The sequence below is a fragment of the Vombatus ursinus genome, unplaced genomic scaffold (assembly GCF_900497805.2).
Source record: "Vombatus ursinus unplaced genomic scaffold, bare-nosed wombat genome assembly UNPS02014819.1, whole genome shotgun sequence".
Lineage (NCBI taxonomy): Eukaryota > Metazoa > Chordata > Mammalia > Diprotodontia > Vombatidae > Vombatus > Vombatus ursinus.
This window is the reverse complement of record NW_020954597.1, coordinates 134,070-147,968: the sequence shown is the minus strand read 5'-3', so window position 1 is coordinate 147,968 and position 13,899 is coordinate 134,070. Positions and strand designations below refer to the sequence as shown.

At 50.0% G+C, this 13,899-nt stretch overlaps 1 protein-coding gene across 2 annotated transcripts in view; it reads right to left on the bottom strand.

The window, feature by feature from the left end:
- NHSL2 (NHS like 2) overlaps positions 1-13,899 on the bottom strand; it is a 99,429-nt gene that overhangs the window by 68,455 nt on the left and 17,075 nt on the right. Inside the window, exon 1 of one of the 2 annotated variants that reach the window (XM_027836795.1) lies at positions 9,141-9,527. The exons of the other annotated variant lie outside the window; for it this stretch is intronic. Coding sequence (XP_027692596.1) covers positions 9,141-9,183 — 43 coding nt within the window. The 5' untranslated portion in view covers positions 9,184-9,527. Of the gene's footprint in view, positions 1-9,140; positions 9,528-13,899 lie in introns of those variants that run through there. 2 annotated transcript variants of the gene reach the window in all.

Genomic DNA, 13,899 nt, shown 5'->3' with positions numbered 1-13,899 from the left:
AGTTCAATTCCAGAAACACTTCATAGGTGCCAGGCCCTGAACTAGGTGATGGATACAAAGCATAATACCGGCTCCAGTGAGAGGTCACCTAGGCCCTGGGGGCCTCTACCCACTAGACCAGGCAGCAAGATCAGGTTCCTACCCTCAAGGAGCTTATAGCCTAATGGGGATAAGATAGTAACTGAGATACGGACAACGCACGAGACGGCAAGATCATCTTTGGAGAATGGCGTAAAGAAGTGCTATCCAAGGTCGAAATCTGGAAGACAGCTCTCAGAGGGCTCCGGGAAGGCTTTCTCCAATGGCTGGGCCTGCTGAAGTGGCATGATTCTAGCTAGTGTGGCAAAGGAGGCCAGCCTCAGTGAGGCCGGCATCACCAAACTCCCAGGTTGGACAAGAGCTTCTCTTGGGCTCTATTCATTTCAGATCAGGATTCACTCCAAGACCTTTGCAAGCCTGTGGTTCCTCCTGCTACCCCTCCCCCCAACCCCATGCCAGCCAAAGGGGAAAAGAAGGTCAATAAAAACTTGACTGTATTGTGAGGTTTTCATAAACATTTGTTAACTGTTTGGCCAACTGGCCACCACGTTGGGCCCTGTGCCCAGGAATGTGAGGAGAGAATGGCGCTGCCTGCAGACCTCTCAAGGCCTCAAGAGAAGAAAGTCCAGCTGGGCCTGGCCACGAGGGAAGGAGGCGCAGCACGTCCTGCCCCTGGAGGCCACGGACATAAATGAACACATGCCCAGGTACTGCCACAAATGGAGAAAGCTCAGAGCTGGGGCCAGGATGTGAACAGCTAGGGTGGACGGTGCAACCCAGTGCCCAGCCTGGGTACTGGACAGAGTCATAGCCAGGGCCTCACCTTCACACAGCTCTTGGCTGTCCTGTTGGGATGATTTCACTGGAAGCTTCCTGCCCAGAGCAGGGCTCGCTGCCCACTTCCCTCCTATCTCCTTACCACTGGCCTCTGTCAGGAGAAGGGCTTCTCATGTTTGCCTAGGGCTTGAAGGTTCACCAAGTGCCTTCCTCCAGAGCTATGATTTCATAAGTATAGTGAAGAAACTACCTCTGTTGATACCAGATGGGGCAACTTATCTGTACTTTAGAATTTAGAATCTCAGCTGCCTGTGGGCGCTGGAAGGTTAAGGGACTTGTCCAAGGTCACACAACAAATATGTTCCAGAGTCTGGGCCTTCCTCACTCTTCTACTTTCCCCTGCTGCCTCTCAACTTCAACTTTTTTCCTAAAAGCACATCTATGACTATGTCACTCTTCTGCTCATGAGCCTCAGAGACTCTTCATGGCCTCCAGGATAAACTCCAAACTCCCTAGCGCAGCACCCAAGGTTCTCTGCGAGCTAGCCCAGCCTGCCTTTCACTGTCTCCTTTCCATGTCTCCCCTGTGGGATCTCTTGCCTCTGGTCAGGTTGCTCTGCTTACAACACAAAGCAGTCGTTGCCTTGAAATAACTTCAAAAAACAAAAGAAAACAAAAACAGACCATGATTCTTTGTGCTTTTCAATTGTCCTGAAGACCATTAGGTGATAAATAAATTCAAGAGCTGGGTTCTTTTCAAAGGTTCACGAAACTGTTAAACCATCAGCAAAATCTAATATTAAACAGAAGCAAGGAGTCCTCAATCATTAAAATTAGAATGAGAAAAGAGAGCTCCCAACAAGGGCGAAAGAAATCCTAAAAGCAATCCAAGATGACTCTGTGCTAAGAAATTTGAGACGCTAAAAGAAACAGGTGATTATCTATCTATAAAAGGATAAAATACCTAAACTACAAAAACTGAAGTAGATGAGCTATGAAGCTGTTCAGAAGGCAAAAGCAGACAGGCTGTTCAAGAGCTGTCCTGCAGAAGTAGTTCCTTACCCAAGTGAATCTTACTGAGCTTTGAAAGATCCTGGGGCAGCTAGGTGGTGCATTGAATAGAGCATGGGCCTTGGACTTAGGAGGACCTAAGTTCAAATCTGACCTCAGACACTTGACACTCATTTACTAGCTGTATGACCCTGGGCAAGTCACTTAACTCCAACTGCCTCACCTCCCCCCCCCCCAAAAAAGAACCTGTCCAGCTCCCAAAACTACGCAAAGCCAAAGCTGAGGGAAAAAAAAAAAAACCTCCACACCTCCACTGTGGCACCGCTGATATGGTTAGGAAATATGAAACGCCTAAAAACAAATACGATAACTTGCCAAATAGAATCCAGCAATAAAGTCTCCAATCATTCTTCACAGCCAAGTAGGCATTTGAACTGAAATGCAAGGATGGTAGAGTTCTAGGAAAATAATCAATATCATAAATCATGTCAATGGGAGAAAAATGAGGCGACATGATCATATCTTTGGGTGCAGAGAAAGCCTTTGAAAAATAGAGCATTCATTTATGCTCAGAAAAAGATATTAAAATATTAGAAGTGTCCTTCCCTAATATGATTAAAAAGAAAACCATGAGTTGATGTTAGAACAGAGAAACATTGCAATTAAAACCAGGTAGAAAAAACAGGCACATCCACTCTCTCCACTCAAGAGTCCAAAGAAAAATGAACTAAGGTATCTTTAGCAAAGGTCAGAAGATGGACTAAACGTCCTTTTCATTCCTAGAATTAAAGGAAGCTGAAAGAAAAAGAAATTCCCCTTGGGAGGAGCGCGCGGGGGCAGGAGTGGGAAGCATTTGGAGTCAGAGGAGCTGGGTTCAAATCCATCCCTGACTGACTTTGGCCTCCAGAGTCTCAGTTTCTCATCTATAAAATATGCAAGTTGGACTAGCTGACCTTTAAGGTGTCTCCCAGCTCAAAATTGCTTCCCTCACTATAATGAAAAGACTCCGGCAAATATTTGTGCAATAACCTCTTAAGGCCTCCTTCCAGATTACCTCAAAATAATGTTTGCCGAAATCTCGGAGAAACTAAGCAATGGGAAGGCTCCCCGGGAGAACATGACCAACAGGTCAGGTACAGAGAGAACAATTTTCATTTAATGACGATGATGGATTTAACGAGATACTGATGTAAATTTGCATGGAAAAGCTGACCGGCCAAAATACCAATCATTAGAAAAAGAAAACCAGGGAAGGATGACTACCACGTTTCCAAATGAATATCAAATCATCATTATAAATGCAAGGACACTGTCCTGTGCTTGAGAAAGAATAGTGACAGAGATCAATGGAACAAAATAGAAAACCCAGCAGTAGAAGCCAGGGTACATAAAACATCCGCGTTTGAGCACCAATGAGAATGAAATTATGATTTGATTTCATAAAAAAAACCCAGGGAATATTGAATGGCTGGATGGCAAGAAATGGGTTGGGAGCCATACTTCATATCATGTACCACGATAAGCTCTAACTGGATCATTAATCTAAACAGAAACAAATTGGAAAATAATTGGGAAAAAAAGGAATCACAGACTTGTCCGAACTCTGAAACTCTGCCTTGTAAAGCAGAATTAGAGAGGGGTAGAGCCCTAATTCCAAGTTCCCCAAATGAATGAACAAATGACAATGAATGGACGAATGGACAAATGAATGAATGAATGAATGAGTGAATGGTGATCTGTTCAGGAAGAGAAGGAGGTCCTTTTCTGTTGTTACAGGCAACATGTGAACCAGCACAAGTCAATCAACCAGTAGGTATTTACTGAGCATTTCATGCTAGGTGTTCTGGAAGAGAGCAGTGCCCACCTCCAAAGAGCTGACAGTCTAGTTCAGGAGCTAAAACTTACACAAAATTGTGTCACACAGGCAGATTTTGGCTGAAAGTAGAGGAAAATTTCCTAACAATAAAAGCTATTCAAAACTGAAATGGGCAGCCTCCAGCGGTGGTGAGTTCTCCACCTCTGAAGGTCTTTCATAGGAGACTCTATGAACATTCGCATGGGTTCTCGGGGGGGGGGGGGGTCCTCTAAAGCAGTGTTTCCCAAACTGTGCTGCAAGGGACCCTGACACACCCCAAGTTTGTTTTTTTTTTTAAATGAACCTCATGCTGTTTGCTAATAGGCATACAAATAACTTTAGAGGATTTGAAGACATAGGTTAGCAGCAAAGATTTGTTTAAAATGAAGGGTTCTACCAATATGGAAAAGTTTGAGAACCACTGTTCTAGACCGCCTACTACAGGAGGGATCACTGGGCTGGGGGAAATTAGAGAAGGCTTCATGAAGGGATGGCACCTGAGCTGGAAAGAAAGAGGAAGATTAGAATACCAAGGACGGAGTCATAGACTAGAGTAGGTGCTTAATAGATGGTTTATCTGATTATTGTTGTTGTTGTTCAGTCATTTTTTAGTCTGTCTGACTCTTGGTGACCCCATTTGGGGTCTTCTTGGCAAAGATACTGGAGGGGTTTGCCACTTCCTTCTCCAGCTCATTTTACAGATGAGGAAACTGAGGCAAACAGAGTGAAGTGACTTGCCCAGAGTCACAAAGCTCGTAAGTGTCTGAGGCCAGATTTGAACTCAGGAAGATGAGTCTTCCTGACTCCAGAACTGGTGCTCTCTCCACTGAGCCACCCAGCTGCCCCTAATCTCATCATAATAGTGAGCATTTATATTTAGCACTTCAAGGTTTGCAAAGATCTTTACAGATATTATCTCATTTGATCCTCACAACAACCCTGGGAGTTAGGTGCTATATAGAGACCATCATTTTACTGAAAATATAGACAGAAAACCAGAAAAAAAGAAAGGAAGAAAAGAAAAAGAGAAAGAAAAGAAGGAAGGGAGAGAGAGAGAAAGAGAGAGAGAGAGAAGGAAAGAAGGAAGGAAGGAAGGAAGGAAGGAAGGAAGGAAAAGTGGGTCATAGGTGCACCAAATGGTAATGCTGGAAGACACACTGAGAGGCCAGCTAGTTCAACCCCTTCATTTGGCAGAAGAGGAAACTGAGGCACAGAGAGAAGGGATTTATTTAACTGAGGTCACACAGAGAGTGAATGTGTTAGAAGAGCTGAGTCTCCTGAGTCTTACTGTACTATTCTCTATACTCTGCCACGTGGTTTTTTGCGTGATGGAAATTAGCAGAGAGAGCTCCATTAGCCCAATGTTGCCTGGCTGGGAACCCAGTAGGAGACTCCATTTTGCAAAGAGATGCTTTGCTTTTGCGGCCCCCTCCCCAGTGGTAGACAGCAACTGTGAGCAAATTTGATCTCATCCTTCAGACTGTCAGAATTGCATCGCTCTCAGAAACAAGGGATTATCGACCACAAAAAGAGCAGCTCACAATTATGTAGCATTTTCCTCTGGCCCAGTTCTTTCTCCTCTCTGGGCCTCAGTTTCCTCCTCCAGAAAAAGAGGCGCTTGGACCACATAAGCTAGAAATTCCCTTCTAGGCCCTGGTGTGGGCAATGCAGCTATAATCATCTTCTCCATCTCACAAATGAAGAAACTGAGGTTCACTGAGATAAAAAGTCACTTATCTACGGTCACACAGCTGGTAAAGTGTCAGGGCCAGAACTCTAACTCTGGCCTTCTGACTCCAACTTCTTTCCACGAGAGGCTATTATTAATCAGCTTTGCAAACTCACTGGACATAGGGAGGAGCCTAGCTCCTCAGTGGCTTGACTCCCCAACAAGTGAATGGGTTTTTTTCCAAATTATTTTTCCCCTAGGTTGCTAAGTATGGACCATTCCCAGATGAACACAAAGAGGCAGAGGTAAGAAAGATGACAACCTGAAGAAATGACAAGAGCAATCAACAAACACTTCTCAACGAGTATTTATTAGGCACCTACTATATACTCCACCCTGTGCTGGGTGCTGGGGATACAGAGACGAAAGCAAAACAGCCTCCACCCTCGAGAAGCTTGCAGTGTGGAGAGGGGGGAGCCAACCTGTACCAAGACACATGGAAACAAAGGAGAATCTGCAGGGCCAACTAACAGCTGGAGGAGGATCAGGAAAGACTTGGTGCGGAAGTTGGTATTTGAGCTGAATCCTGAAAGAGGAGAGGGGCAGGTGAGGAGGGAGGCTGTTCAGGCAGGGGGCACGGCCAGAACGAGGACAAAGCCACTGCAGATGGCACGCTGCATTTGATGCCAGTCCAGTACGAAGGTGAGTGATGTCTGACAAGATAAAGATAGGAAGGGACCAGGTTGCCAAACAGAGAGAGGAGTTTCGCTTTCCTTCCAAACTATAACAAGAGAAAGTTGTTGAGGGAGGCCGCTCCAGATGGCCTTGTTTGGAAAGCCACACAGGAGTCCCTGCTTCATCCAAGAGTGCCAAGACTGGAGTGTCGTTGAGGAAAACTGGGCTGGCAAAGAGCACTAGAGCCAGAGGGCCCGGGTTCAAACCTTGGCTCAGTTTACTAGCTGCCTTCTCTGGGCCATTCATCTCTTTTCTTCTACAAGAAGAGGGATTTGGAGCTGATGACCTCTAAGGATCCTTACAGCTGGAGATCTCATCGCTAGGGGTGTAAGTCATCCACTGGATGTTATATAGTCTGTCACTAAAACAACGCTAATGTCCTCAAGGCCAGTGTTAAGATTTTGCCACACGAAATAGTGTGACCCCATGGCCAGAGCCCTAACTGGCCATCATGGAGCCCAGAGTACTCCTCAAACTGATGTTTTAAGACAAATTCAGCTGGGGGGGGGGGGGGGGAGACAAGCAGGGAGCGGGGGGGGACCTGGCTGGGAGGTGGGGGAGGGAAGAAGGAGAGGGAAGTACACAGTCTGGCAGCTTCCTATTTTAAATAATCATCTTTGCCAACCTGATGTTAAATTCACTTACTTCTACCTGCTGAAGGAATACAAATATTGCCAGCAACTTGCAACTTTCAGCATCCTGGGACAAAGCCCCATCTCCCTTGCCTAGTTCTGGTTTTGATCATATGCTGATGTTCCCACATGCCATCGGGGCCACTTAAAGTGGTCTGGGGTGAAGTTTCTCCATTCCCCCCACGTCCATCTGATCTCGGCTTGCTTGAGTCTCTGCGCAAAGAGTCTAAGAGGTTCAGAGTTTCAGACCAAAAGCAGCAAGGACGAGCTTGCTAACTGCTGAGGCCGACGACAGTTGTAGTGGGGACACAGAGATGGAGAGAGAGGCACAGAGACAGAAGCCATTTTGGCCAAGGCCTTTGTCACTTTCACAATACTGAATGCCAGAGCCAGCCAGAGCAGATGGGGCTGGCTGCAGCTGCAAACAGCTGGATACTTCTTTCGAAGCAGCCTGGTCCAAAGGCCATCCAGCAGTCTGTCGGCCCGTCAGCGCCAGACTCAGAACTCCAGCTGTTCCAAAGGAAATGCTGGAGAAAAGCTGGATTTTAAGGGAGATTGAGGATGAGGCAGAAGCTGACAGAGCCCACAGGAGAGAACGTGAAGGGCCTTTGATTCTGCCCACAGGCATCTTGAGCATCTGGGGGACGAAGGTCTCAGCCATGTGTTTCACTGAGGGCATAATCCCGAGAAGGGGGAGGCTGGAAAGAATCCTCAGCCTTCCTCTGTCCCCTGCCTTTAACTTTAGCCTCTTCTCCGAGTTTGCTTCTCCCAAGGAATTTCTCTTCTGTTGCAGGTCCAAATGCTGTCCTGAAGGCTGGGCCACACATTGCGAATGGCTCACAGCTTTGGTTTCACCCTTCTGACCTCTAAGCTGGGGAATGGTGGAGGCTTTGTGCCTTGTTTTTAGCTAAGCTGAACTCAAGCTTGGCCACTTTTTGGCTGTGTGACCCCAGGCAAGTCACCTGGCTGCTCTGGGCATGGTTTCCTTCTCTAAGGTGAAGGTGGTAAAAGGACTTGCTTCCCAGGAGCAAATGAGCTGATAGATGGAACCGCCATAGAAATGTGAGCTGTAAAGTGGAGATTCCTGTCTCAAAGGGCCACCGTGGGGCTCTGATGCTCTGCCAGGCCAGACGAGGCCACACACTTCGTAGTCCCTGAACCGCTACCTAACTGACAGCCGAGGTTCTCAATGTTCCCACAATCCCCAGGGGGACTGGAGAGGGAGGCCCTGGGAGCAGGAAAGAGCCCTGCTGCTCCCCTCCCCCAGACTGTCTGTTAGCAGAGGACTACAACTCCAGCTCCAGACGGAGCTGCCCGCCCGGGCACCAATACTGGCAGCAGCAGTGTGGGGAGGAGGGGAGGAAGGAGGGAAGGACTCAGACCCGGACCCCCCTGCCCAGAACACGGGCAACTCCAGTTCTCCCCTTTTCAAGGGCCAGAATGGAGAAAAAGCACCAGGAGAATGCAGGGAAGTGACTGAGTGAGCTTCTCCTCAGTGAAGATGGGGGAAGGGGCTTTGACGCACATGGCAATCACAGCCTTCCCTGACCCCCAGGAGGGGTGATGACCGGTGCTGCTGAGTCCCAGCCGCTGCCAACTACAACAGTATATAGGCCAGGCTCTGAGCCCCCAACAAGGTCCCTGTCTTTTGATGTCGCTAAGCTCCTGGCAAAAGCGTTCCCGTTAACTCCTTGGAGCAAGGCGCCCTGAACAAAGGCTACCCGGCCTTTCTGCTCAGACCCCGGAGCTAAGCCAAGCAGACTCACGCTTGGGAGTTGCAGGGCCCAGCTTCCTAGCCAGTGCAGGAATCCCTACCCCACAGTATCTCCCACAGATGGGCAGCCAGGCCGCTTCAGGGCTGGAGAGCTCACTGTACACCAGGCCCATCACTGGCTGTTCTGAAGGGACAGCTCTGATGCTCTGATGGTTAGAAAGCTCTCCCTTATATTAAGCTGAAGCTGCCTCCCTGCAGACCTCCCCATTTCTCCTAATTATGCCCCCTGGAGGCAGAGTAAGACTAATCAGTGCCTGGACCACATGGCAGCCCGTCAGCATCTGAAGACAGCGATTATGCGACACCCCCCCATACACATACAGTCTTTTCTCCTTCAGGTTAACCATTCCCAGTTTTCTCAACTGATCCTCACATGACACGGGAGGGGTTTGCAGCCCTCTACCCCCCCCCCCAATTGCCCCACAATCTCATTTGGAAGCAGGCCTAAGTAATTAGCCACTCCTATCCCCTCCCCAAGTACTGGCTCCTTACAACTCTGAAAATATCTGAGTTTCTCTTCCCCCCATCACCCAATTCTCAAGTGCCCTCCCACCTCATCCTTGCCAGGGAGCCCTGGGGATCTTGGGAATCCTACAGCCCAGTAGGAAATGGTGTTCCTTTCCACTCCCTGTTTCTGCAATGAACTCACCTGTCCTGCTCCAAGAAGGGGTGAAAAACTCTGCTTTTTCCATCACAGAGGTGCAGGACCTGCCCAGAGATCCACATGAAAACGATCCCAAGTCCTCCCTGGCCAGAGGTGGGAGGGGAGAGGAAAATGGAGCTGCCAAGTGCCTCAACTGGCCTGGCCTCTCTCTCTGAGCTGCCCTCCCCAGCCCACCTGAAGCTGGATCAATCGGGCATGTCTTTTTGGCTGTGGGCAGCCCCCGAGGACAGCCGAGGCTTCTGGGCCAATGGTGGAAAGGTGGCTTTGAGGCAGGGGTGGTTGCTTGGTTTCCCCTCTGCTGACACTCCCTGTCCCACCAACAGGGCCTATGTCAGAAGCAAGCACACGGAGAAGCCAATGTCCACTCCCACTCCTGCTCCACAGAGAGAGGAAATGAGCAGGAACTGGCTGTTTGAGTCAGCTCCCTGGTCTATTGTCACTGCCCAGGCCCCCTTCCTTCCCATGGTCCCCAGGGGGCAGGGAGGGAAAGGAGGAGGGTGAAGAGAGAGAGGCAGTTGTGTGTCCCCCCCCCTTCCTCCTTCTCTTTTTCCTCCTTCCCTGGCTCTCTGTCTGTCTCCCCCCCCCCAACTTCCCCGCCCCTCATGCAACCTGGAACAAGCCTGTGAATTCTGACCCTGGCCATTTCCTGCAGCCAAGAACGTGGCAGGGGAGCTGGGCCCTGCTGTTGACCAAGCAGGAGGAAGAGGCAGCTTAAGGTTGAGGACACTGCCGGTGCCAGGGCCTGGGAAGAAAGACTGGCTTTGCCTGAAGTGGGGGCCCAGAGCCCAGGCCAAGGAGAGCAGACTGCCTGGAGGAGGTCAGGCCAATCCCAGAGAGAGGAACCGTCTAACCCAAAATGCCTCTGCTGCCACCACTGCCTTGGGTGAGAACCCTGTTGCTGTCAGGCTTGGTTCAAATGTGTGTGTGTGTGCTTAATGCCAGGAAGGAGGAAGAAAAGGCCTAACTCCCTTTGAGAGACCACCTGGAAACCCAAAGTAGGAGTCCATTCCGAGCCAGCAAGTTCAAAGGCTAATTCGCAGCCAGCCCCTGTAAGATCATTTCATCCCCAAGATCAGCAGAGGGGACAAGGGGTTGTCAAGGGTGACCTTTTCCTGGTGGGTGAGACCATCCAAAGAGAGGAAAGAGAAATAGCACCAGTTTTGGTCTTGTTTCTTTTCCTGACCTAGAAGAAGAAAGTCAAAGGGAAAAGGGTTTCCTGCGGTCCCCTGAGGTCAGCTTCGGTCCACCGTGCCTCTCACTCAGCCTCTCCAATAAGCCCCAGGACGATTGAAGGGTTTAGTGCCCAGCTTGCAAGCAAAGGGGGCCCTGCCTGGAAGTGCTCTAAGTTAGAGAAAGTGAAGGCTTTCTTGAGAGAAGCAAGGAAAGCCCGAAGAATGAGCAACAGTGACCGATTCGAGTTCCCTTTAACAGAGAAGGACGTCTAACTTGGAACAAGATGCTTGGATTTCTTGATATTTTGCTCAACATTGTATCTCTTTCTTTATATTTATCAATGACGGTGAATGTGAGAGGTTGGGGGGTATAGTGGTTAGAAGACTGGCTTTGAAGCTGGAAGACCTGGGATATCCCTCCCTGCTGCCTCCAAACATGTCCAGGTCTCCTTAAGCTGAATAACCTTCCCATGACCCATCCTAGTTCTCATCCCACATCCTTCCTCCAGTTTGCAGTCAAAGCTCTCGAAGAGGCCAGCTACATACAACATATGCTTCCACCCCCCTTCCTCTCACTCCACAATCTGGCTTCTGACCCCATCAGTCCACTGAAACCGCCCTCTCCAAAGTTACCCATGATCTCTTAGTTGCCAAATGCAGTGGCCTTTTCTCAATCCTCACTCTTCTTAACCTCTCTGCGGCCTTGGACACTGTCAGTCACTCTCTCCCCCTTATATTCTCTTCTCTCTAGGTTTATGGGCCACCCCTTCCTGTCCTTCCCAGTTCTTCTCCTCCCTCTCTGACTGTGCCACCCTGTGGCATCCCTCAGGGCTCTGTCCTGAGCCCTCTGCTCTTCTCCCTCTACACTACTTTACTTGGTGAGCTCATCAGTTCTCATGGTTTGAAGGACCCTCTCTAAGCTGATGATTCCCAGATCTATTTGCCAGCCCTCATCTCTCTCCCGACCTCTTGTGTCTCATCTCCAACCATCTTTTGCATATCTCAAACTGTATGCTCCACAGGCATTTTTAACTCAACATTTTTTTGGGGGGGGCTAGGCAATGGGGTTAAGTGACTTGCCCAGGGTCACACAGCTAGTAAGTGTTATGTGTCTGAGGCAACTCAACATTTTCAAAACTGAACTCACTATCCTTCCCCCAAATCCTCCCTTCTTCCTAACCTCCCCAGTACTGCCAAGAGCACCACCATCCCTTCCATCCTCCAGGCTCCCAACTTGGCTCGTCCTGGACTCTTGGCTCTCCTTCAGTTGCCAAGTACTGTCATTTCCACCTCGGTAACATTTCTCACTCATTGTTCCTTCTCTCTTCTGACGCCGCCACTATCACAGTGTAGGCCCTGATTACCTAATGCCCAGACTGTGATAACACCTTGCTGGTAAGTCCGCCACAAGTCTGTCCCCACTCCAGACACCATCCTCTCGAATGTCAAACTGATCTTCCTAAAGTGCAGCTCCAACCATGTCACCCCTCCTCCCCATTCAGTGATTCACGGTGGCTCCCTATCACCTCCAGGATCCAACCTAATCTCCTCTGTTTGCCTTTCAAACCTGTCACCTCCTCCTACCTCTACAAGCTTATTACACTTTACTCTCTCCCACGCACTCTGCAAGCTGAGCCGGTGGGACTAGACTCCCTGCTGTTCCTCCAAGACATAAAACATTGGGTCCGTCTTCTGACTCCAGGCATGTGCACCGACTGCCCTCCATGCTCTCTTTATTTCCATCTCCTGGGTCCCTTCAAGTCTCAGCTAAAGCTTCATCTTCTGCAAGAAGCCTTTCCCAGTCTTCCTCAATCTTAACGTCTTCCCTCTGAACTCATGTCCAATTTATCCAGTCTAGAGCTGGTTTGCACAGAGTGTTAGCAGGCAGTTTCCCCCATTAGACTGGGAGCTCCTTGAGAGCAGAGACTGATTCTGCCTTTCTTTGTATCCTCCGTTCTTAGCACAGTGGCTGGCACACAGTAGGTGCTTCACAAATGCTAGTTGGCTGACTGACTGACCTCTGCCCCATCCTGGGTGTGACCCAGGGTAAGTCCCTTAGCTTTTCAGTTTACTGGGCGGCTTCTGAGAAGGTGCCTACCAGCGCTGCAGGGAGGAGTTTCCTCACCTGCCAGCACTAATAAAATCCCAGTGCCGATCCTCCCCTTAGACTGGCTAAGCTAACCACACGCTCAGACTGTTCTTTGAGGAAGGGAGCTCCATTTTTCTGGAAAAGGTAAGCTTGAACAGAGGTTGCCACTCCTCCTTCTCTCACTGATCCACTGATCTGCTGGCCCTGGCGCTAATTAATGAGCAGCAACACAGAAAGGCCACAGTTGGCCTGATGGAAGCTACTACAGGATGTGCCTGACAGAACCAAGCCTCCAAGTTACAAAATGTCCGTGGCAGTGCAAGACAAACTCAGTGTTTGTAAGGAGAATTCAGTTCGAGATATCAGCCAAGGAGCAGAGAAGCCCAGGCGTATGAACTGAGTGGGGGCAGCAGGAAGGCGGAAAGGCAAAGGGAGCCGTTTCTAGAAACTGGCATCAATTCAACAGCACCTACTATGTGCCAGGCACCAGCTCGGATGGCAGCATGGGTTCATTCATACTGGCTCTGGTCAGGCATGGGGGGGAGGGGTGCAGCTGCTGGCCAAGGTGCTGCCCCTTTTGGCTCTGCTCAGGCATTCCTTGGTCAACATCACTGTCCTCCCCGCCCAGTCTCAAAGATTCAGAGAGATGCAAAGAGCTCCTCTGCAGGCACAAAGGCTAAAGGCCACCTAAGCCTCCGGCCCCGGGACAGTGTGGCACAGGGAACCTGCTACTGGGAAGGTCTGGCTGGGGTTGGCATGACACTTAGCTAACTGTGTAGCTTGGGCAAGTCACCTCTCTGAGCCTCAGTTCCCTCATCTGTAAAATGGAGCTAATAGTACAGGAGGTAGCTGCCCCCTAGGACTGGCAGGATCCCGCAGATGAAGGGTTTTGCTCCAGACCTGTTACTCATCCAGGACGGGTGTGGGGAGGCTTTTGTGAGGGGACTGTCTTCTGCCGGGGTGCTCAGACCGGGCTGTGAGAGCCCTCGGCACCTCAGCCCCCTTCTTCCCTTTAGTTTCCCTGGCCCTATTTCTGCATAAGACCCATCTCTGTACTGCCCGCTGCGCCCCCTCCCCCCACCCCACCCCCACCGAGCCAGGGGCTCGGGCTGAGGAGCTCGTTACTCTGGTTTGTTTGGTCCCTGACTCCCCTGAGCCCTCCTTCCTTCCTTCCTTTTCCTGCAGCCTGTGCTGACTTCCCTGCAGTCGCTGGGTTCCCAGCAATCTCTGAGCCAGCCAGATGTTGCCTAAGAGATTGTTCCTGGCCAATGGGAACGCGACTCTGCTTCTGCGGCTGCAGAAATGATGCCAGATCCGTAGCCCCCCTGCGCGGGCCCTCCCACCTCATCTCATCTCCAGCTACCTAGGACAGGGCAGAGGCTGTGGTTGGCCCCCTGCTTTCCCCTTCAGCCCTGTGCCATCCCTGACTCCTGGGGCCAAGGCCCCGAACGGTCCAAGGCCTGGTCTTGTCTCGATCCAGGAG